General features: G+C 35.4%; 1 protein-coding gene across 2 annotated transcripts; it reads left to right on the top strand.

Moving 5' to 3' along the window:
• The first annotated feature begins 1272 nt into the window (after positions 1–1272).
• Positions 1273–18720, top strand: mirr (mirror). Of its 2 annotated transcripts, none has more exons than XM_035095291.1 (5): positions 1273–1324; positions 8513–9007; positions 9832–9944; positions 17204–17508; positions 17611–18720. In XM_035095291.1, exons 2-5 carry the CDS (start codon positions 8651–8653, stop codon positions 18504–18506), a joined length of 1671 nt encoding a protein of 556 aa, XP_034951182.1. In that variant the 5' UTR covers positions 1273–1324; positions 8513–8650; the 3' UTR covers positions 18507–18720. The 2 variants fall into 2 exon arrangements, with proteins under 2 accessions (XP_034951182.1, XP_034951181.1); XM_035095290.1 differs by lacking the exon at positions 1273–1324 and adding an exon at positions 1970–3278.
• The last annotated feature ends 3531 nt before the right edge of the window (positions 18721–22251 follow it).

Raw genomic sequence — 22251 nt, 5'->3', positions numbered from 1 at the left:
ATAATACATTTCGTGAAGAAGCAATAACGCTTTTTCTTTTCTATTTATGTTTAACCTCAAAACGTGTGCTTCTATTTTACCACCAACTATCCATCTATAACTGTCTTAAAATATCTTTCTTTTATTGCAATAACTCCAATGGATATCCATTTAATTGATCCACTTAAATTTATTGCTTTGCTATTTTTGCTTTCAGATGAATCACCTGGAAAAATGTATCTTAGTTGAATCGTTTATTTTTAAATGGCTTTTCGTGTTTCATAAAAGTGTACACGAGACAAACAAGACAAATGACATGATTCTTGGATGATACAAATAGTATTAATCAATAATACATATTGCCGACCAATTATTGTTGTTATATTTAACGTATATCTCATGAGATAGTTAACAAGCTGTTATTTTAGTGGTGAAATGTATCAAGTAAATGATAGCTGTGTACATGAATGCTGGTGCAGCAGTGAAACGAATGTATTAATGTATCAGTATAAAGTATGGATATATGTGTGTGTATGTGTGTGTGAGTAAGAGAGAGTTAGGGGGGATGAAATTGATGGAAAGAATAAAGCGCGAATGATTGTGAGAAATCATGGATAGGAGGTGGCCATGTAGTCAAGTAGCGTGATGTGGGTGGAGAGCATTGTAGGCAGAGCGGTAGAGATAAGAGTGTCTTGGGGCAGAAAAGGAAGACTCGTAAGGTACAATGATGATGGTGGGGAATTGAATGTGGACGTAGTGTGTGGTTGTGTCAAAGAAGTATAAGCGGGGAAGGATGTGTCGATGGGAAAGGAGTTGCGCGGAACAGGAGATTCTAAAGGAATAGTAAGACGCGAGGGACAAGGATGAGGTAAAGAGAGAAGTAGAAGGAGAGCTTGAACAAACTACCGGAGAAGAAGTCAGCGGCAAGTAAGCAGCGCCGTCGAGGCTAAACTTTGGGATCTATTGAACTAAAATTGTCGTGTAGTTTTTCCCCTACCCCCATGTATCAAGTACCACGGATTCCCTCTCTCCAACGTGGTGGTGTCCCCACTACGAAACGAAAGTGAAACGAAGAGGGAAGAAAATGTGAACGGTGGGGGCGTGAAAGCTTGGTGGCAAAGCAACCGAGAGAGAGAACGAGTATACGTACTGTAGTAGTGTTCTGCACCCCGAAGAGTAGCAGCAGCTGAGAGGGGTAGGAAGTGAAGGAGGAAGCGAGCAACTCACCATATTTTATTGTCACGTTTGCTAACGCTAACCGCTGGCGTACGACTCCTCCGTGGGCCACGATCTACACCACCGTTGACTCAACTGCACACGACGACACACAGCGAAAACGCTAGAGGTGACACCTGGATATATAAAACCCCCAACAAAACCCCTCTACACTATTGTCCTCTTTATCCTTACTCAAAGTCGTGTCTCTGTCTAACTGGCACGCGGCGTGCCGAACTTTAGACCCTCCCATCGACGGGGAGGTAAACCATCTCGCAAAAATCAACGCTTTGTCCTTCCACCCCCTTTTCACTGCTTTCATATTTTTTTTATTTAGTTATCTATTGCCTTTTTTTTCATCCCTAATCTCCATCTCGTTGCTTCTCTCTCCATCACTTGCTGTCTGCCTAAACTCTGTCGCTCATTTTGAAAGAGGTGAGTGTCCACGAACACGCAGCACCACTTTTGCAACGGTTAGGATATACACATGTGTGTTAATAGTTGACAATGTGAGGTTGTATATTAGTGCGTGTGTTAATGTATTGTATATATGTGAGTACGTGTGTGGCAAAACGAGCCACTGGACTCACACGGAGCGACACCTCCGACGATTGCCGCGTACCGCCCCTCTTGACGCTTGGGGAAACGACTGAAAAAACGCCTGCCGCAGTAAAAGAGAGAAGGGCGCAAAGTGGAGGAGAGAGATATTGAAAGCAGGGGAGTGAGATAGAACAAGTGCTACCGCGTTACACGCCGCGCCGCGGTCGAACGCCTGCGTCTCTCTTCCAACTCGAAAGCCAGTTTGTACTTGGCGCCCTCCACGAGTCTACGGAGAACGCGCTGCTCCGTTCACTTAACGGGATTGACAATGAACCCGTTCATACTGCGCAACAACACATGTTTTACAAACTTGCAGAGGGACTTGCATTTTTAGTTAATCGTCAATTAATATCAGTGGACTTGTGCCAAAGTGCTTTTAAACTGAAGACAAAGATTAAATATCTTGACGAGTTTTTGTATATCCCGACGATCGTCCTCGAAAATCAACGGTAAAAAAAAAGAAGAAACAACAAAAAAAAAGAAAAAGCTAGTGTAACAATCTGATCAGCTTTTAGCTGTCATCATATCTGTGTGTCTCCTCATCTTCCGTTGAATCCTCAATCTTCCACCTACCTCTCTGCACCCTGCTCTTCAACTGTTCCAGGTTTCGCCGCCTCTTCCTTCCTCTCTATCCCCTTCCCTTGGCTCTCGTCACTTTGCCATCCTCTTTTCACGTCCAGTGGTCCAGGCGCGCCGCCTCTCTTGCTCCCTTGCTCTCTCCCACCTAATCCTATACTATCTTCGTCCTACTCCCGGCGGACCGGATTCCATCGAAAAGAAACGACGATTCGGCGAGGATAGTCGCGACCGATCATAGCTGGCGCGTCGATCGGATCAACGGACGGACAGCTTGTCTACTGCTTCAGTATTGGATTCTTACCTTTTCCTTCCACTTGCATTATTACTCTTCTGTGACCACTACTCGATGAGTTATCCTCTTGGTGGTTTGACATTTTCCAACTTAGGACAGTCGTAACAAGTAATCAAGTCAAGTGTCTGTTGTAAGAGTAGTGACAATTCTTATCTTCTAACATAAGAAAAGGATACTAAAGTGCAACTCTTACTTATCTCAACGACATCAGTTATTTATTTTAAAAAGAAAATCATTATTTAGTGACAGTGTTTATATTCATAAGTTTCATTAACCTGTGATATATTTGGATCTTTACACAATCATCATCATCATTTACAAAATATTTTATTGCTTTAACAATTGTTGGAAAAATTATTCAAACGTTTATTTTGACGTTTGGAAAAATTTCTTCTATGAAACTTGCAACATAAGCATTGATTTACGACCTGTCCACGTTGACGGTCGTACTTAAAAGCCTAGTGTCGTGTTAATTAAGTGATTTTTTCATACAAATGTGCAGTAGCAGGTGGCAGTGATCATGATGATCGCGTAGCGAATCACGACAATCACGGCCCTCAGTGGCCGACACATCATGTCACAGTTCTCTTATAAAGGATCACCAAATTTACAGGTAAAAAATAACAACAGACAGTTTGAAGAATATGCTAATCAGTTGAATAGGTTCATCTAGTTAACGACATTTGTAAAAATACTTTGTAATGATTAGTCATGATCACAAAAGACTTGATTAACCATTTGACTGCGGAAGAGTGCGATCGCACAAACGAAACGACGTCCGCAGTCAAGCGGTTAACATAATTTTATACATAGTTAATTTCCTATTAGCAAATGTAACAAACTAATTATAATTATAATCGTATTGACATGAATGCATGAGAATAGTTGGCGAGCGCGTGTAATAATTGAAACTTGCTCAACTCATTTACACGTGTAGTCAGGTCAATGATATAGATATAACACTACTAGTTTGAGAACGCTAGTTTTAGTTTAGACAATAGTATAATAGTTTCAGCATATAATAGATGGTTTTTCTCTTTTATTTGTGACGAATTTTTTTTTATGTTCAGCAGATTTTAGTGTAATGAATGAACTAGAGTAATAAGTTAGTAAAACAGAACAACATAACTCAGTGGATGTTAAAATAATAAATGAAAAAGTATTTTTTTTTATCTAATTACTTTACACAATTTAGATAGCAATTATATAATTAGTAGGAGTGTATTACCAGTATATTATCAGTTGTAATGACATGGAAAATCGTTAGACGTGAAAAATATGGTCTACATTAAATTACAAGAATATTCTTAGCCGCCTGTTGAACCCACACACCTATTGGCAACTCTCAGGGACAGAGATCACGTGTCCCTTATGCATGTTTTGTCCTTATATACACTCTAATGGCTTTATATACATTAGCATATAATTCATTAGACATACATATGTATTTTATAAGCTTGATTATAGCTATTTGTTTTCAGAGAGGTTTAAAAATTATACTGTAAATATAATCTTCAAATATCATCATGTCAATTAAGATAATTTTATTGGTTCTTGAATGAGTAGATTTGGTTATTTCGATTTTATATATTTTTAGTTAAGAGTACTTTACAGACAAGAAAATAATAATTATTTATAGATAAAATTAAAAGTCGATTGCTTTAAAACAGATTGATTTAATTAATTTTTCGAGTTGATGAATTTATTATTCAATTATATTATCAATTGATTATTCTTTACCATGATATTCTGTGCTCTTAGTGAACGGATTTGTTCGAAAATTTACAACATTCATATCCACTAATGTATTTATAAAACATGTGAATAAAATATGGAAAAAGTGTAATTGACCTTATCGGTGTCTGTGTGTGCACGAAAGCGTGGCGTTTTGTTGCAGGAGTTTCATTGACGTTTAGCGAAAAAACAAATTATGAATGAAACATTTTTGCAAGTTAGCAGTTTGTCGTTCTACTGCAGTGATACGATCTGGATAGTTAGCATTGCTTTTGCAGGCTGACTCGACGAGACTCGAATCCACTGTATGTCGCGGTGTGGTGCAGTTTGCTGACTCAGATCCGTCCTCACTTGCTAGCTCACTCGCTTACGCGCAAGCTCCATTTTCTTCTCTTCAGCTTTCTCACTCTACACCTCTTTGTTCATTTCCTTTTTTCATTTCTTTTACGATCTCTTGCTAAACACTTTGACTTGACTTTTATGTGTTAGCCTATGAAACGCACACGCATCATGACTATATAATGTTGCCTGTTGACAGTTCTTGGCATTTCCGCTACTCCAGTTTCACGCCTCGACAAAAGTTGCCTTTATCCAATATATATATAATATGTGTGCAGTCATGTCTGATAAATGTCCGATTATCTCATTGTAATAATACCTTATATACAAAGTAGCAGGTCTCTTCTTTATACTCTCTCGTCTCGAATGAAAGCAGGATTCTTCTAGGCGCACGTCATCTCGATGTTTCTGGGAATATAATTCACCGTCTTTCATCATGTAGCGCCAAACAAATGCCGGATGTAGGATTGTGTCGTGCTTTTGATAAGTTGATGACGATATGTCGTTGGTTGTAATCTTCTATCCGTGGAATTGAACATATCGGATGACACTCTATACACATATACATTATATATAAATACTCGTTTAATCAAATAACGTCTTAGTGAGTCTTGAGTATAACAGCATCCAACATTTTTATTCATGTTTATATTGTATACCTACAACCATATATGCATCCACCTTATCTCGTCACTTTTTAACTTTATTTCATTACTCAATATAGTAACAAATAAAAATTTTTCTCAATGGACCAACATACTGATTTTAAAATCATTTTTAAACACCACTTTGCATTCTAATGATTAATATAATATTTATTTTAAGACGTAAACAGTGATAAAAAAATTTATTCATTGAAATGATGAATGAAATTGAACAGACTAAATATATTTAGTATTACAGTAAGATAAAAAATTAAAACTTGAATGAAATTTTTTTTTATATCATATTTTATAATTAAACTATTGTACAATATTTAATTTATTGCCACAAAATAATTATTTTTAACGTAAAATTGATTTAAAAAACTTCCTCGAAAAATATTTAAATTGTTCTTTGTTGGTTATTTATTGTTATTCATTCATCAAAAATATCCCTTCCTGTTTTTCATTCACATTATATTGACAATTTTGTACAAATTGATTCGATACATTATTTACTGACAATCGTCTAGACTTTCGACTGCATCAATGCAAGAGATGTATAAGAACATAAATTCTGGAAAAAATATCGAAAAAATAAATAACTGAGTTAAATTAATAATTATTTAAAAATCGCGTATTCCTGCTGGTTAAGTGGCTTATTTTCGAAGAAATATTTCGTGCAGGTAAATATTGGTCCTCACTTTGACGGTTATCGGTGTGTAGAGAAGAAAGGTGAAAGTTGAAACGAGAGAAGAGAGGTTGTGTGTGTGTGTGGGGTGGTGAAAAGTCGAAATCTAGCTCATAACAGAGCGTGTAAGGGCGAAATGTGATGGCGTGTGGGAACATAAGTAAGTACCGCTCACGGCCTAAGCACACAAAACGGTCCATCAATCTGGCCGGGAGTCAATATTTGTTTGGCTGGGCCTCGTTGCAAAGAGGGCATTATCGGTATACATAAAAAGCGAGAAAGAGTGAGACCGGTCCCTTTTACCTTAGAGTTGCAGGACACGCGTGACAAATGTTCCGGCTGCAAACATTGCGGCGCATCTGTGTCTACAGGATAAGCCGCTTCGGAAATACATATTCTTTTTCCAATTTATAAATTGTAGTCATAATAGTTGCCGTTACAATTATAATACGATTAATGCTCGTGAGAGAAACGTTAGCTGTCACAGTGGTGTTGGTAAATATAGGCATTATTCATAATAAATACAATCAGGGGATTTTAATCTCGAGTTTGATTAAAATTCAACAAAGTTTTATTTGATTTTATTCCACATCGTAAGCTCTTAGTAGTCGATGTAAATTTGCAGTGTAGTATCACCTTATAATATTTATGCATGCAGTCTCATACTATATATATATACCAATGTTGGATTATATATTATTTTTACTTAACTCTCGCAAAGTCTTACGTGACGATAATCAAGGCCACATAAATCGTGCGTCATATTGATTACGTTAAAAGTCCTTTTGACATGCTGTTAACGAGATCGATATGAGCTTACTCAACTGAGTGAACCCAGCTTCGCGTTTGACTTGAAGGAAACTGCTGAACATAAACTCTGACAGGCGCTGATGCTTGTCGCGCACCACGCAGCTGCTCTTGACAACAGCACTTTGAATTTTATGCGACTCGCGAGTTAGGTTGTATGTTAAGGCTGATACGCGTGTGTGTTGATTGTATGCTTTACCATCTACACCACCTTCTCTCCTCCCCATCCTCCACTTCCTCTTCGTCGTCGTCGTCGTGGTATACGCATGCGATATATATGCAATTAGCAAGCATTTATTCAGTAACAAATAAAACAGCTAATTTGCGCAACTAATGCGGCAATACATTACGGACTTATGTGTTTCAATATTCACAACTTGTTGCAATATATACACATATAATTATTTTACCGTGATTACTGCACCGACAATATATGTTAAGTGATTTACAAAAATGCATCACTTAATCGACATATTCATGTCATTGAATATTTCAACGACTTGGCCTCTTTTTTTGATATTTGCTTTTCCTCTCTGGTATACACGTACCCCACGTATCTTTCGGTAGATCATGCGTGTATCTGCTTCAGCTCATTCATATAACTGTATAAGGTACATATATACTCGCTCAATCGGCGACTACCATCAGTCCTTTAGATCTTGTATACGGCAGCGTGAAGTGTCCGCATTTTTTCACCTTTCTCGACTTCACCAGATCTTGTTATATACCCAAGTCGAATAAGCTGCTGCAGCAAACACCAACCGAGTGAGAAGTAGTGTAGGAAAGAGAGATTCACGCGGGAGCAGAAATCGCACATCGGCAATACAAGTGAGAAATACAGTTGTATGAGTTGGTGCCGCGCGATCGTCGGTTAAAACCGACGACAAGAGCCACACGATGCGATCGTGAGGTGTAACTCAGCTGGCTACCGCCGCGGTCCTTGAATTATGGCCTTCAGGTCATACGAAACACGCTTCGTCGTTTAACCTCACCGTCTACGGGATTCCAAGAGGTATATTCGAGCGATTGCAACTCCAAAGAATTCGTTGCGACTCTCACTCACCTGTGCTTCTAATGTTCTTCGTATTTTACACCTACCCACAGTACATTCGCACTAACTTATTATGTTTTTTTCGCTTTTTTACCCTTATTGCCTCCAAAGTACCAACATTTTTTTGCTCTTTCCCACAATCATCCTCTCGTATCTCGTTCGATATGTTGTACGATACACTGCCGAGAAAAAATGCAGTAGTACACTCTCGACAAAATTATTTCCTTTACGTCCAATGTAATCCCCGTTCTTTTATCTAAATAATTCTCTACCAATTCCCTCATTCTTTTTGTTTATTTAGTATAACAATAGACATTATTTAACAAAAATAGTGAGAAAGATAAGCTAGTTATAGAATTTTTATAAAACCAAAAACACTCGATGCAATTTTTTCAAAAACTGGTAAAAAAAATATAATAGAACCAGGTGTGTGTTAAATGTGATGCATCGTTCCACAAAATTGAACTTTTCTTATTTGTCCTCATATATTTTCTCAGTCACTTCCCTTTACCCAAAACTATTTGATGAACTCAAATGTTTGTATAGAAATATTTACCAATCTATTTTCTGTTGAATTTTTTCAGTGTCCCGTGACAGTAAGTGCGGCTCTAGCATCATCATCACCATCACCAGCTTCAGTATCAATTTTGAACGTAAGCTCCGCATCAGCAGCAGGAGGTGGCGACACCCACCCCCTGGGGACAGCACTTTCCAGCACGAGAATGGCAGTGACGAGTGCAATTATCAGACCACCAGGAAGTCCAACAACTTCGGTTAGTCCATCTCAGCCACATGCACCGCCAGCGACGGCAGGCGCTGGCCCGCCTGGAAGTGGCCGATGTTGCGACACTGGAAGACCCATCTTCACCGATCCTGTCACTGGCCAGTCCATTTGCTCGTGTCAGTACGAGTTGTTAGGAGCTGGCTATCAAAGACTTGGAGGCATCGCACCAGCAGCATTATCGATGTATAGCGCACCTTACGCTGCTGCTGCTGCAGCAGCTGTTGCCTCCGAGGGTATGGCGGCTGCTTATTTTCCTACTCTTGGAGCTGAACAGACGCCTTTTTATTCTCCCACGGTACGTCTTTTACACGTGTATTCAAGTAATACCTCACATGAGAGCCATTATCCATGTTATTACGTGAAATCTCTCAACCTCTTGACGTGAAAAATAGTGTTCGAACAAATAATTGATTGTGACGTCTAATATTCATCATTATAATCCTGCACTGTTATACAACAGTCATCAACCAGAGATATCGTCGACAATACTAAATGAGCTTTCATATAAAACAACGGATTGTCGTTATATTCCGAGGTTATCGGACCACACAGAGAGGACTAAGGATATATTGACAGACTTGATGTATAATCAAACACTAGCAATTATATTCTACTTTGGAAAAATATTCATTTTATGTGACGATTCATGCATTGCTAAAATAGTCCTCATTTATTGATAATCAAATCTTAATAGATTTTAATATTTTTCTCTTTCATTTTATATGTTTAATTAAAAATTTATTTCATTTACCAAGTTGATAGTAAAACTAGAAAATATTTTATTCAAACTGATGATCGTAGTGTGGTAAATATTTCGATTGGTTTGTATTCATACCTTCGTTTTATTATTCACTTGAGTTTCATACTGATCGATACGTATCAATCTTATTTTTCGAGACACGATGATCGATTAGTCGTCTTTACCAGGTGGTACGTTTTTTGTCATCATTGGAAAAAAATATAAACGTTGGATCAAGTTAGGTAGTCGATAGGTTTCGAGAGCTCTACTTGTTTATATCCGTAACTGATGAAATAATATTTTTACAAGCATGAAAAATTAACATTTAGCCAAATTCTCAAGAACATCTGGAAGTGATTGGATTTTTTGTCATTTTTTAGGCCGCAGGACTGGATTTAAAGGAAAATTTGAGCGCGGGTGCAACACCAGGATGGCCATATCCTGCAGTTTATCATCCTTATGATGCAGCTTTTGCCAGTTATCCATTCAACGGGTGAGTTATTTGCATTCCCATTCTCGAAAAAATTATTTTATAGAAATTCTATACATAGAATATTACTTATTCATTATTTGTAGATTTTTATAACATAATTATTAATAATTTACAACGCATTTCATGAATTTTTATTAATCAAAAAATGTTGAAGAGTAGAGAATATTATGCTTAATCCATAAAATTTTCTTCCCGTAATTTTTAACAAAGAAATTCTTCGATAAATTGATTATTTAAAATAACTGTTCATAGAAAATGAATAAAAATTTTTAAAGAATAAATTATAAAAGACATGCTGGAATATATTTGAGTTAGAAGTAAAGAATGTCTATGAGAAATTAGTAGCATTAATATTCTCTACTGTGCTAGAATAGTTAGTTACATTAATGATTAATTTAGTATGCAGACTGAGAATATGATGTCGTTGACTGTGTTTAACTGTGCTCACCATCTATATATTATTATAATAGTTGACGACAAAACGACACCCAGCACACGGTTGTCGGATCTTATCTCTGTTTATCGACCATTCAGGTCAAAGATCAAAATTATCCGTCTAACAGAATATCGAATACATACACACTCTTACATATTACTTTTTAAGCACTGACTTATATTAAATATAGAGTAAGATTTATTGTTGTTGTTTTTGTTTTGTTTTTATTAATATATTGACGTCCTTGATGACTGGACCAACTAAGAAATATACCTTTAAATAAGTTGTACTTATTTATATAATAATGAATTATTTTATTTCCCTTTTTTTTTTTCTCTTTCTTCTTATTCATTTTCTTAATTTTTTTATATCGAGCCAAATGTCACGATAAGATTGATGAGTTAACACATAAACATTGTAATAAATTAGCGCTCATTTGACCCGCGATTGTCTCACATCAACAATTTTGACGCATTTAAATCGAGAAAGCTGTAATGCGCGTGTCACAATATCATGGGGACTGGTAAAAGGTCGTTGTGATAAATCAATTTGGTCATTTGGAAGATTAAAAACATCCATGAATAGTTTTAGAGTAGACTACTAAATGATTTGATAATTTGTACTCACTTATTTAACATGAAAAAATGTTGGTTGCCATTTTTACTATTTTTTGTTATTTTATTTTCCATTTCAATTTAATTTTATTCAACAAGAAAATGATGTCATATTATTATAAATTCATAAAATACCTTATTCTCTTGTCATAATAACAGTCAATCTTATTCTAAAGATAGTGATTTGTAAAAATTTTTTAAAATAAATGAACTAAAATTAGTATATTTCAGTAGATATTTATTCGTTGATAATATTGAGTGTATTACGAATACTTGTCAGTAGTGTACACTAATTAAAACTAAATTATTATTACTTTTAAATAAAAAAATGTTTTTTCATGCAGAGAAATAATTTTTGTTATTTAAATAATAGAGTTTCAACATCCATACAATCAACGTAAACATTGTTGTTTTTATTATGATATCCAGATTTTTTGAAAAATAAATCATTGATGCTGCAATATTGCTGTTTTAAAATTTTTCTTATGTTCATTCATTAAAAAATATTATGTAGAATAAAATTAATTTTGTTATTAAATTGCAATATTTCTTTAATTAAATAATATCATAGATGAACTAATTAAATAACAATAACTGTATTATGACACTAGAATAAATTATATTTATTTCAATAATTAATGTTAGATTTCAATTTTTAAACTATATCTTCTCTTCTAATTAAGTTTATTTATGAATATTTAATTTAACAATAATGCTTATATTATTTTGAAAAAAATTATTTACATTAGATAAATGTAACTATTTTCGATTTTGTACGTAGAAAAATTTGTTAAATAAATTTAATAATAGATTAAATGAAAAAAAGTAAATATAAAATTGAATTTTTTCATAAATATGTCATATCCACCTGATATGAATAGAAAATAGAATACAATATTGCATCACATTTGTAAGTGAATCATTGGCATCGACTTCAAACAAAAATGTATATTTAAATAGTTGAAATGCAATTAGCAATAATGCACCGTCAATGTAAGTGCATTGTACTTGTAAACCATTGAAGAAAACAAGTCACCGTCGGCGCGTGAATGCCAGTAGGCAGTTAAATCGAATGGATGCTAAGCAAGCTGTAGTACCTGATCGTTTCCTTGCATTTAAAACAGCAAAGCCGGAAGTGCGTCATATTTCCCCTCGTCATTTATTACATTAAAGTGAAATTTCGACCATCAATAGAAGTATTGCTTGATCATAAACTTCGTGTTGTGATTGCCTATCATCACACTCTTTACCTTAACCAAACGATGATGTGGCAGCCAGCCGGCTGAGACGTGACTCCAAACTACACACTCTGTGCATAGGATACGTGATCTAACTAACAAACGAGCCAAGTACCCAAAATAATTCCAACCCAGTCGTTTTATTTTTCCCTCAATGCTTCCTTTATTTCGTCTTTTACTCTACTTTTTCATTATCATCATTATAATGATTATTTATTCCTTATCAACTCATCAATAAAAATGATAATCATAGCTAATAATTATATTATAACGGTTAAAAATAATTATCAGATATAATAACTAGTTAAATAATCTTGCAAACTGATAATTGGAGCGATGAGAATTGATGGATGTTATATACAAGTATGTCTATATTCATTTAATGAGAACATAAATTACTTGTTAAGTATCGAAAAGAAAAGGAGCAAGAAAAAAAAGTATAGTCGTTGCTTTATCACAGTGGACTTTTGCAAATTGAGAACACTGTGGTATTAACGATTACGTGAGTTGAATATAATTATCATAATGTATTCCTCGTGTTTCCGTTGATTTTACAATGTCTTTTGGACTTTTCGTACACGCAATATATCGTCCATAGAAGAGCACCTCATTACGTAAATCCGTGACTCGTGGTTCTTATTTCAAATTATAAGATTAATGTGAGCAACAGACGTTGTCGAGATCGGTTCTTCATAACTATACAACCATACCTAGAAGCTAATAATGCAACTTATGCTGGCATGCACTAGTGACGCGAGGTCGAGATCGCGCCGGGTCAACGATCCCGTCTTTCCGCCGGATTGGCCCTGCTTCCGGGGACATGTAGGGTAGACAATAAGAAAGGCACGAACGACTCGTTAATGTATCGCAATGCACGTGCTCATTGTTTTGTAGCTTGTAGTCACATCGCGAATTTAAACGCGACGATTCTAGCCTTGACCAAATCTATCATCCATGTAGTTACGTTTAAATTGTCTACTTAAATGTCAACGTCAAATATTATTCATATTCTACAAACACGTCCCAAGGGGTCGCAACCAAACTATCATTTATCAATCATCATAAGACTAATGATGGACAACAAGTCATCGATGTGTGTTGCCAGCCTAAAGGTGTATTTGTCTGCTAGACCTATTGTTAGAAAACACTCGTAGCTGTACATATACGTGTTCGACAGTCACTGTCATTTGCATCCCGAGTGTTTTCCGATATTTCACGGCAATTGTCTCTGCACGCGCCGTCTCTCGTCCCTCCTCGAAATGTATCGCCCACGGCTCCACGCTTTAACTGACGTGTATACCTAGACTGTGTTTGCATGCACAACCCTTGCGTGGCTTACGATGTATCAAGCAAAAAGCATCCTTTACACTCCGGTCATTAAATCGCCGTACATCATCGGTGGTCGAGAGGCGCGAGACACGCGTTCGTTACACTACACGCTCCTCGTTAGTGTTCTCTGTACGGCGAATTGTATTTTTGTATACACATCTCCAAGCGGAACTTGACAAAAATAAGATTGATATGGATATGTCACTTACTTACTTACTCCGTTTTCAAGTACTTTAGTCAATTTTACCAACTATTTATGGATTACATCAATAATTTGCATCTTTTTCTATTCTAAATTTATTTGATGGGTCACAAAAAATTAACATTCCACTTTTTTCTTATAAAACTCATTATTTTACTCTTGAATTACATTTTATTTTCCATATTCATTATAATATAGTATTTCATTAACCAACAATATCAATGTTCAATTTAATGAAACACGACAATAAATGATGCATTGAAAGAAATTGATTCCATTTACAATGCTATTTGAAAATAAAATATAATTGGTATCATTTCAATATTTATTTTTCTCTAATTCTTGCAATTTCTTTATCTATTTCAATTCCGTTTGCTCATTTGAATACATATTTATTACATTTATTACAATAGAAGTAAATAATAATATATTGTTATTAATAATTTTTTTTTTGATAAAAAAATGTACTATGAATTATTTTAATGTGATTAATTTCTAAAATTCATTGGCTGGTTGATAATAAAGTATTCTTGGCTGACGAGTTGGTGGATATATATTATTTTTTAAAGCTGTCAGCTAGAATTAACTAGAGAAACAGTATATCTGCAGAGTTATAGAACACCTCTAGATTGTATAAAGAAGTGAAACTGAGTAGTACGTGTTATGTGAACATAAGAGAAAAATAAGAAAATTACATATTTATAGGGTGGAGATGAATTACAAGTATGTAAGAATATAATAAGAGAAAAATAGTTGTATGGATAAGAGAAGGGATCAAATACTCATGTCGTGGTACAATATACACATTGAAAAAATCCTTTAAAGAGGTGAATATATGTATGTGTAACCCCACTGGTGTACTGTCACTGAAGCAGTTGCACGTTAACTTAGTAACGAAGGGGCGGAGTCTTGTAACAAGCACACCTGTCTGCACGCATTGTAAAAATGTTAAGTTCAAAGTAGTTTTATGTACATACACGTGAAGTGGGTATGGCGTAAATACAATAACAATTGTATGTATCAAATAAAAATGAGAAAGTAATAATTGGTAATTTGAGTGTTCAACAGACAAAGTGGTGATTTTACAATGAAATGACTAGTATTATTGAAGGTTGAGGTCAATAAAAGACGTGGTCACAATCAATGACTACCTATACAGGTCATTCACTGTACGTAACGGATGCAAAACCCGTTCACGCGGGCGGGCTGACTTGCCAACGAGAGGGTGGAGAGAGAAAAAGGGGTGGGTGCAGGAGGGACGGCCTCGAGCACGGCCCGATTAGCAATCGCCATGGAAACAAGCAGTTGATGCGATCGCTTCGCGCATGAGAGGAAAGGGTTGTGATATTTGAGTCGCATATATATATATATATATATATATATATATATATATACATATACATGCATTATATACATATGGAGGAGCCCTGTGAACCTCCAGCACATCCCCCGCATGCGTTTTACCTCTAGACTGAAAATAATTCACTCACCCGCTCACTTGGCGTGTAGTTGCCTTCTCTCTTCATGTTGGGAACTGTCGTCGAATTCACAGCAAGCAGAGGACGCGTCCTAGCTCTCGTGGCTTATGGAGAATCGACGGAGAAGGGAAATTCAAAGCGAAAGCATCAGCAACCCGTCGACGTAGTCCGGACTGTTATCATGAGAAACAAGCTTCCACTCTGATTTTTTAATCCGCCACCCCCATACCACAGCTGAATTTTAAAATAACTGCAGAACGCCATTTGCCACTCGCAAACAGACCGACTGAGGGGAAAGCGGTTAAGCCTCAGTCTCTCTCCTCTATTTCTCGCATATATTCTGCGCGCTCTTTCTCTCCCTTGATGCTTTTCACTCGCTTACTTTATTCCACCTCTCTTTTTTCATTTGTTTTGCTTTCTCTCACTGCCTCACTTCATCCCTGTCTACTGCTGGTCTCTGAAGTATCTACACAAGAAATATGTATATCTGCCTTATTCTCTCTTGAGTTTATCATTCTTATTCATCTTTATCCTACACACAATCCAAATACTTCGTCTCTGTATTAATATATATACTATGTACTTCCGCACAAGAACGACCTGTATACGTAAATGCAAAGTAGAAATTTGTGTGAAAGGTTGACTGTCGAAAATATAAGAAGAGCTGTATAGAGGGTCCTTTTCGCTTGTTGTCATTCTGATTTCATCCATGCCAACAGTAGCGTTGAGACCGTTATTCCCCGTCTCGGGGGTTGGCATGGATAAGTGACAGTTTTATTAATTCCCCATCCCTTATTGTCTGCACTCGTTCACATCTTTTTTCTTCTTGCTGTGTACATATATATATATATATATATGCCTGAAAATGAAAAATAAACTTTCGATAATAAAAAAAAAAAGTCCCAGAGACATTCTCATCTAATGACATTTCGATCAAAATTGCGAAAAATTTTATCAAGAAAGGTATTTAGTTGTGACTAGACTTTAATTAGCTCATCTGATAATGAAAGCTTAAACTTTATTTTATTCCATTAATTGTAGTTTTGAAGAAAAAAAAATTTATTTCTGCTTTGTTATCATGTAATCACATAATTGTTGGTATTAATTAAACTGCAACAGTTTCATTTTAATTATTTCAAATTGCTCTTTTCTTTTCATCTCTACTTGATAAAATCTCACAAAACTTTGAAAATTTTAACTTGAAAAAAATTATTTTTGCATCATCTTAATTACAATAAACTTAATCTTCATGAAACGATGTCTATATAATAAACTTGCCAGAAAATAAAGATAACAAAAAAATGGTGAATTCATTTGGCTCGGTACTCGTCTAACTCTGTGCTTGCAGTAGTGGGAAATTTAATTTCGATTCTGTCGATTCAGCAGTCATGCCAAAGTTTAATCTCTGATAAGGGTTTAGTTTTTTAGTAATGGGATCTTGGAGGGTCGCATGTTCAAGTTAGACTTTACCCTTCGCGCATCTTTGCGTCTGAGGGTTCAAGGAATGAGAGAAAAGAGGAGGACAAGGGAAAGCAGGAGAGTAGATAGAGGTAAGATGAGTTGAGATGGTTCGCAGAAGCCACGAGTTAAGGGTCAAGAAGGACAGAAAAAGGTTAAATTGTCAGATAAAGATCTTCGTCGCAAAGAAGGTATACCATCCACCGCTCCTTTGGTTTTTTTTCTCGTCTTTTAACATTGGAATTTGGATTTTTTTCTTGTTTTTACCTTATCGACATTACGTACCCAGGATTGAATAAGTTTTTCCTTGGCCATATTACTAGGTTTTCTTGTTATGTGATTCATAGCAATGCTATTTTTCATGGACGATGTTAGGTAAATAGAATCATTTACAGACTAAAAAAATTTGTATTGAATAATGTTACTATAAAGGAAATTTATTTATTTCATGATTTTTATCATTAAATATTATACTCTATGAATATAATAAATTTTTTGTTATAGTTATGGAATGGATCTAAATGGCGCTAGACGGAAAAATGCTACTCGTGAGACAACAAGTACTCTCAAAGCTTGGTTAAATGAGCACAAAAAAAATCCCTACCCCACCAAAGGCGAAAAAATCATGTTAGCAATCATAACCAAGATGACCCTAACTCAAGTATCAACGTGGTTTGCTAACGCACGAAGAAGACTAAAAAAAGAGAACAAAATGACGTGGGAGCCACGAAATAGGGTGGAAGATGAAGATAATAATAACGACGATGATGATAGTGGAAGAAAAAGTGTCGATGAGAAAGACCGATTAGGTAATTTTTATTCTAACAAAAATAATTCCATTTATTTTACCTTCATTAAACTGTAGAAAGTTTTATTAAAGAATTTTGTTGTTTTTTTCTTCCAAATTTCAGACTCCAAAGATTCAGGAACGGGTTCGAGTGAAGATGGAGAACGTCCAGCGAATCGCTTAGATCTTTTGCATGATTCTAGTGGTGCTACAGGAGGTCTTCAGTGGAGTGAGTCTCGAGCAGACAGTGGTCCTGATAGTCCTGAATGTCTTTATGACCAACGAGAACCACCAGCGAGGCATCAATTGCAACTACAACATCCCGCGTACTTAGCATCAGCTCATGGTCGTCTTTTACGCCATCCCTCGCCCGAAAGTACATCGCCGAGCGGTGTTGGTAGTGGAACGACAGTCCATTTACCAACCTCAACGAGTACTTCAACAACGAGTAGTGTTAGCGAAAATGCCAAACCTAGAATTTGGTCTTTAGCAGATATGGCAAGTAAAGATGGGGAGCAACCGAGTGCTAATGCTACAATAACTGGATTATCATCACCTTATCAAGCAACAACTGGAGGAGGAAAAATTGTTAGTCCATTAGCCAATAGATTTCCTTCTCATCATCATATTCATCCTGCAATGCACTCTAGCTCTCAATATGTCAGGCCTCATCCAGACTTCTACAGAAATTTTTATGGAGCTGCATCACAGCTGGGATCTGGTGACATGGCCTTTTTGGAAACATATTCAAGAACACTTGGAGGTCTTGGGGGTGTTATGCCACCTGCCAGCGTTCCAGGTATGTTAACAACAGCTTCACCTTCGGTCTCTTCAGCATCGAGCAAACCATTTCCTCTGAATGGCTCCAATTCAGGTCCACCTGTCATATTGACAGCTTCATCAGAGGTTTCACCATCAGCATCATCAACTGCTTCTTCCGGTGGTTCTGATCAACGATCTCCTCACCCCAGTGACGGTAATCATCCGCCATCAGAGCTTAAATCCCCTGGTCGAGTGTGATTTCATTAAAAGCCGCGTCGTGTATAAAAACAAAATTACTTAAAAAGATTGAAACTCAACGACGTATACTTGTGGCTGACAATAACAGACTTTAAAAGTCTTGTAATTAGTGTACAGTTCTAATAATTTCCCAAACAGATACGTAATGCCTTTCCTCTCCTGGCCCCCTTTCCTTTAAATTACACTGACACTCGAATAATAAACAAAACAACAAGAAAACATAACAATGAAATAACATTAAAGAAAGTTTGTAATTTATTTTTCTTTCTTGCGTTATAAGCTTTCGGCAATAGTGGACAAATAATTCTCGACTGACTTGATTATATCCGATATTATCAGACTCAAGTGAACTGAAAGGAGACAACACAGTATATGAAATAAAACTGATTTGATCATAGGTATAAATATCACATGAACATATTGATAATAGAGTAATGATTAATATTATTATTTATGTATTTGTACATAGTAGTTGAGGGATTGATTTAATGCCCAGCCAAAAAGTGTATGTATTGTATGTAGAGTAGATGTGTATTATTAATATTATTATGATTATGATTATTATGATTATAATTATTATTATGAATTAATTAATTATTATTTTTATTATTATGAATTATTATTATTATTATTAATTAATTATTATTATTATTAACAAACTAAATCGTAATACGTGAAAATTGCGATTATTACAACGGAGATAATAATTATATGAATTATTATAATTCTTACTATTGTTATTGCAATGTTAAATATGATTATTGGCGTCGACGATGTTCTAGAGTATATTTAATCGGCTTCAAGCAAGCTGTAAGTGCAAATATTAATGACGTGATTGCGATTAACAATGAGATAATATTTGAAAGGTTATTAATTAAAATCATTTGGCTCACAAATCATATTTATTATTTAGATAAATTACTATCAAGAGTGAATGGAGAAAAATGTTAGGATAAAAATACCAAACTCGTTTGATGTGTGAAATTTTAATTGTATACTTGTATTTGTCAAAACGAAAACAAAGCGTCATCAACAATGTTGCACTTATGTCAATAACGATCATGACTTAGCTGAAGTTGTAACGAAGGTGAAACAAAAAAATATATTAAAAAGATAATAAATAAAAGGACTGCGCCTACATATCACGTCGCGTCGTGTTGAAACGATTGCCATCATCTTTCTTAGTCATTTGTGTCCAAAATATCGCGCGTCCAGATGCATACGCTCCAAATACCACATTGGTATATCGATTGAGAGTGAATAACCTGCGCCCTTTCGCAATAAATGAATGATTATGAAAAAATATATAACGATTTTGCTGAGTTATCTTTATTACCCTCAACAACTTCAACGCTTGACTTGAGCTTTAAGTAAATTAAATATTGATCAGTTAGTAAGTAACCAAATGAACAAGTAAGTAAGTAAGTAGTTGTATATTTTTATGATTACGTTCTTATAGACTATATATGAATATAAAATGTTGCTTCGTGGAAGTTCTTAGGCGGATGTGTACTTATAAAAATGCAAAGCAACCAACTTCTGGGTGGTTGCGAGGCAAGTCTGGTTATTAGTAAACATTTAAATCGACAATCGCTAGAGGTACGTTCCGGCGAAACAGAGGGAATGCGGGCCTTTCTTATTTTCTCTTCTTCTACTACATATGTCTTTCTCATTCTGCCAAGCATCTTATTCTCCCTTGCTCCAAGCACGGCTGTGCAGAGAGAGCAATGGGAGCTACTGCGTGGAGAACAGCACGGAGTGGAAACAAGAAATCAAGCCCCGGGACCACCCGCCACGGCCTTGGGACCACAAAGCCGCGGATCTCGAGGAGGTCCCTTGCGTCTTCATGAATCAAGCTTCTCTTGAATCGGCATAAACTTCTAAAGGTGGAATCACTTGATCGGCTTCATCTAACTCATGCTCCACAACTCTTTCGTTATTGAACCTTCATTCAAATTAGACTTTAATATTTAAATTTACTATCTATATTTATTTGTTTCTTTATTAAACTCCTGCACTTTAGGATATATAAATGTTATATATTTTGCTAGGAATATATTTCATTCGACACGATGATTTCACTCAAAGTCTTTTGACATCAAAGCGAAAACCATTGCCGGACGTCCGGTCTCTTCTCTTGCACGTGCAAACAGCCAGTTCGAAGAGTTTAAATAAAAAACATTGGTAATATTATCAATAGATAAGTAAACAAGGGCAAAGTAATTTAAGTAAACCAACAGGATTCATGAATTCATTTTGATTGCTTGTTGAGTGACAACTATACGACGACATAAGAGACCACCAACCAAAGTACATCGAGAAAGAGAGACAGTTCATAATTTACCCTCGCTTCTAATTGGCAAAAATTTTCATGCCAGCAATATCACATCTGTCAAAGCAGTTGTGCTTTCGTTATATAATCAACTGACAGAGTAACGAAAATAGATTTTCTTTTTTAACCAAGTCTTTTTTTTTTCTTATCGATCACTTTAAAAATATCTTATTATTTCTGTCTTCAACTATAAATGAGTCTTTATTTATTTATTTTTTCACGTGAATTATGCAAATTACAGCTAATAAGGACGTTGAAATTTCCAACGGAACTGAAAGTACAATGACATGCCAAAATATTTCTGAATGAAGTGCAGTAGAAAGTCGCGAGAAGCAGCGGTGACACGCGCGATCACTAATTATATCAACGACTTGTGTATTTACCTTCCGAGAAAGCTATGTGCTAGCATTTCTTTGATTTATTATAGTACGTCAAGACATTCAAACTCGCTTATGCTGGAAGAGATTCATTGGTAGGCTAAGTATTGAGTTGAATGAGGGATCAGTACTGCGAAAAAGTGTATTTAATTAAACAGCACGATTCGATGAGTTGAATGTGTAAGATATATACAGGGTGAGTCAGAATAATCTTTATAATTGTCAGTTTGTTGGGCTGTCAATAGTTATCGTCTCAAAAAGGTAATCAACTTGAATCTCCAATTTTTTTAATTCTTTTAAATATTTTTTTTTATTGTGAAATATTATTTTTAGCAATTTAATTATATCAAAAACACTTTAGGGATTTTAGACTGAAAAAAAATCTGTCAAATTTTTAAATAAAATGGAGACAGATATAAAATATCTTTAATTTTCTTTTTTTGTCGATTCTGACATTTTTTATTGATCACTAAAAAATATACATGAAGACTTTTTTATTGCTTTCATCACTCCAGTAAAATAAATTGAATCGTCGTGTTATTGTAGACTGTCATGATATATATTGTAATCACATGAAAAAAAACCTGAAAAGTAATCATGAGAAATGGCAAAAAAATTATTCAATCCATCAATACAATTGTTATATTTTCTTGAAATATTAAGAATAATTCTCAAGATGGAATACATTAAAAGAAAAAGATAAAATAAAATTTCTGAATCAATGAAGATATTTTTTTATGTAGCAATACAAAAAGCTAAATAGTTCGATAATATTTATTGTGAATCTAAAAGTTATAATATTTGTTGTGGAGAGGTTATTTCTGATCACCCTGTATATATATATATATAGCAAAGGGTAAGGGTGGCTCGAGAAGACTAGTGAATGGATTGCGGGCAAAAAGTTTACCAGCTTGACGTGTGGACAGGGTAATCTTAGCAAGGCCAATGCGGATGACGAATCAATCTCCGGAGACGGTCATCTGAATCCACATGATCTTTAGATGGAATTATATGTACACTCTATAAACGAAACATA

The sequence above is a fragment of the Chelonus insularis genome, unplaced genomic scaffold (genome assembly GCF_013357705.1).
Source record: "Chelonus insularis isolate UGA/USDA-ARS -01 unplaced genomic scaffold, ASM1335770v1 contig_133_pilon, whole genome shotgun sequence".
Taxonomy (NCBI): Eukaryota; Metazoa; Arthropoda; class Insecta; order Hymenoptera; family Braconidae; genus Chelonus; species Chelonus insularis.
This window is presented reverse-complemented; position numbering and strand designations above follow the sequence as displayed.

What these genes read in the sequence shown, in the direction of transcription:
- mirr (XM_035095290.1), top strand. Translation starts at nt 3,240, where the DNA reads ATGTCACAGTTCTCTTATAAAGGATCACCAAATTTACAG. An exon ending in CGCCTTTTTATTCTCCCACG is followed by an intron (nt 9,008 to 9,831) that starts GTACGTCTTTTA and finishes GTCATTTTTTAG; the next exon opens with GCCGCAGGACTGGATTTAAA. An exon ending in CGATGAGAAAGACCGATTAG is followed by an intron (nt 17,509 to 17,610) that starts GTAATTTTTATT and finishes TCCAAATTTCAG; the next exon opens with ACTCCAAAGATTCAGGAACG.